Source organism: Poecilia reticulata, linkage group LG14 (assembly GCF_000633615.1).
Source record: "Poecilia reticulata strain Guanapo linkage group LG14, Guppy_female_1.0+MT, whole genome shotgun sequence".
NCBI lineage: Eukaryota > Metazoa > Chordata > Actinopteri > Cyprinodontiformes > Poeciliidae > Poecilia > Poecilia reticulata.
The window spans coordinates 3,731,934-3,735,241 of NC_024344.1; the positions used below are offsets into that span (position 1 = coordinate 3,731,934).

At 38.6% G+C, this 3,308-nt stretch overlaps 2 protein-coding genes across 3 annotated transcripts in view; both read right to left on the reverse strand.

Moving 5' to 3' along the window:
• ca4c (carbonic anhydrase IV c) overlaps positions 1-3,308 on the reverse strand; it is a 28,921-nt gene that overhangs the window by 4,947 nt on the left and 20,666 nt on the right. The window lies entirely within an intron of this gene.
• Positions 7-3,253, reverse strand: LOC103475653 (protein FAM111A-like). Of its 2 annotated transcripts, none has more exons than XM_008427448.2 (3): positions 2,991-3,253; positions 2,066-2,115; positions 7-1,902 (listed from the first exon to the last, which is right to left on the reverse strand). In XM_008427448.2, the coding sequence occupies exons 2-3, from the start codon at positions 2,102-2,104 to the stop codon at positions 67-69; spliced, it is 1,875 nt and encodes a 624-aa protein (XP_008425670.1). In that variant the 5' UTR covers positions 2,105-2,115; positions 2,991-3,253; the 3' UTR covers positions 7-66. The 2 variants fall into 2 exon arrangements, with proteins under 2 accessions (XP_008425670.1, XP_008425671.1); XM_008427449.2 differs by lacking the exon at positions 2,991-3,253 and adding an exon at positions 2,455-2,979.

Sequence of the window (3,308 nt, forward strand, 5' to 3'; positions counted from 1 at the left end):
AATTTAAAAATGAGAAAACAAATAAAACCATAAGAAATTTTTGTCAGCACTTTACCAATGGCATATTTAGGAAATCTCCATCGGGATTTGCTCGTGTTTATGACTGAAGAACTTCAAAAATTTGTTTAACGCCACGTCATTCAAATTACTAACAGTAAGCAAATTGTTGACTGCATTTCTAAACTCTATGAAATTTTCTTTCTCAACCAGATTCTTTATGCCTTCCATAACGATTTCGTGCTGAGCGTAATTGAAAGCCAAGTATTCCTTAAACGCATCAAACTTCTCTCTCACTACCATGTGGATAACGAGGCGCTCCATAATGTCAAGCAAAGGATGAGCGAACTCTATCACACTTGTGGTTTCACCGTTGGCAGAACGGTAGATGTACCCCCCTGAATGCATCGCCACAACGTTGCAGTGCTTATCAAAAACAGGAGAACCAGAGGAGCCATAATAAAAACAYGATTCGTAGGTAAGAAAAGATTTTCGGTGAACAGATGCTGCTACGCCCTCAAAGAAAGAGCGAGAAACGAACTGAACTGGGCCCTGATTCTCCCWGYAWTGTCTTTYRACAACCTGAAGGCGATTTTGAGAGGRAACAATGAGACATGGATMMATTTTCTTCACTCCCCCCTCTGGATGCCCAATGATGCAAATTCCACCATCTTTGGGAAGAAAGCMAATGTGCTCCAACAGACCAGGAGGGAGTCCCTGGTGTGCACTGAGCTTTAGCAAAGCCCAGTCACCACCGGGCACTTCAGGGTTCAACTCAAAGCAAACAAGCTCCAACACATCCAGTGCTCCTTCACACTGTTCCACACTTTCATAAGMGAAGTGTACAGAGACTCTCTCGTTGAACTGGCACCTCTTTTCATCATAAATATCTTTAACGACATGGCCATTAGTGAAGACGTAGTTRCTAAACAGGAGGAACCCACTTCCGTTTGGCCGGCCATTTATTCTCACCTGACAGACTGAATCACTGAGACATGTCAGCCTTTTCATGGTTTTCACSTCMCTGCACATCTGAGTACTCTGACCAAAGTCTACACGGAACAGATTCTGGAGATTACACAGGGTYGGAACCTGAGTTTTTATGCCTTTCACAAATTCCTCAAACTGGAAACATAACTGGTTCTGCGTCCTTTTTGAATKGGGTATTTCCAGCACTAGATTTCTTGRTGTTATTTCCACATTGGCCTCYGGTTTCTGTTTTACTGTGATGTTATCCTCTGCCTCAGACTGACCCTGGACTTCATTTGACATCAGATATGCTTCATCAAGGCTACCAGGCAAACTCAGTGGTGGATCTGACTTGTCTAGCAAAATAATCTGGAATGTTTCATCATTGAGCTCATCAACAGGGTTAGAGAGCTCCGTTTTTACTGAAGTGCTTTTATTAGAAAGCACAAAGTTCTTCTTAAATATGGAGCTGTGAAGACGTCCATCTCTTTTCAGAGCTGCCTTCACTCGCTCTCCTTTGTAAGCATAAACAGAAATTTCTTGGAATGCTTTCAGAGCTGAGTTTTTCATGATTCTAGCTATATTTTTACCTCCCTTTGTCAACAGATGGAACATTACAAGGTTAGAAGGAGGTTTGTTCCTGCAGAGAGAAACATRGGCACCAACCGGTTTCTTTGGMCACTCTACAGCTTTTACATATTTCACAGTCAGATTATCTCCTTTTTGAATTAAAGTGCAAGGAAAGTGWGAACTGATGGCTTTTCCATCCCTTATRATAACAAGTTCTTTCTCTTTGTTCTTCTTTGCCGTTTTTGCAAATTGGGGGCTGTTCTTCAGCGATTCCTCTACAGTCCCAGCTTTATTGCAGGTCATGTTGTTGAAATGTTTCTCCTTACATCTCCAGAAAAACGAATGAGTCGGATGCAGCTCTTGGTCCTATCAGAAGAAAAAATKTAATATAAACTTTAGTTCAGTCTAATGTCAAACTGCTTTCCACATTCAAACTATCTGTGCAAAACTGCACTATGTTATTGTTAACWTATCTTTTAAATGCTATAATAGAAAATATATTGCATCAAATCTTTAAAGCATTGCATACAGTACGCGGCAGAAGAGTTTCATCATTCTGGTTGGCCATGTTTTTTTCCTCTGGAAAACAGAAAATAATAAAATTAGTTCTTCAGGTTTAATTGTCATTGATTGCAGTGTTCAAAATGATATCACAAGTACATTAAAGATTATGACTAAACAGAATTAGTTTYTAATGTCTTAAAAGTTAAGGATAATCTGACCAAARAGTCTTCAGATTTTTTTATGTGTAAGTTTTCCAGTTGTTCACTGTCCCAAGTAATCARAAACTAAACAGGATAAATTAAGTCAGGACTCTAAAAACTTTTACTCAAAGCTGTTTCTATCATTAAAACTAAGCTACTGTTCAGTACAAAGATCTGGTCACAATATGAAGAAAGCATGGATGAAACATTTAACCTTGTCAAGGATGAGCAAGATGCTGGATCCTGGTGAGGCCGTGGTGTGTATTTCCCKTTAAGTGACAAAAGAAAGTATWTTTTTTATACTAATAAAAAATCTATATAGAATACTGATGACTATACATACTTTCGTTATTAGAAAGTGTGGAAAACACACCTCGRAACTGCATAACAAAAGTTAGATAATTTAAAAGCCKAGGAAAATAACACCAMGTTACCTCCAAGAATCTAATATTTTGTTGTTGTTTTTTCGCTTTAAAATAAACTTTGCAACAAACTCAAATTCCMGTMATCAAGGGACAGGGTCCTGCAACCTTTAGATATATTTCAGCTTCAGCAGACCTGGCTAGAATATTAGCTCATTAGCAGAGCTCTGTAGAGCTAAACTGCATGCTAGTGACGCAGTTTTATTTAATTGAAGTGTGTAATACAAGGGACACATCTGAARGTTGCAGGACTCTGTCCGTCGGTGAATGAATTTTGAAACCACTGCTTTATATAATATGCGATCGGCGAAAGACGAGCCAAGCTTACCTTAAATTATAGACTCAAAACAAGAAACACTTCAAATGAGGGCAGTTTTCGCGCGCTTGGTTCTTCTTCTTCTTCTTCTTCCCTTCCAAACAGGAATCAGGGATCTACTGCCCCCAGCTGGTGCAGTGAGCAGCACAGAGACATTCACAATACTTCACAGTTTTACAGTTTTGGTTAAGGAAATCGAACTACATTTATCCACTATTTCCAAGAGTACGGTCAAAAAAACTGTAAACACATATGACTGTTGTATATCTTTTTATTTTTATCTTTCTCTTTCTCACTGTTTATTCAATGTACCTTTTTAATCTTTTTTTT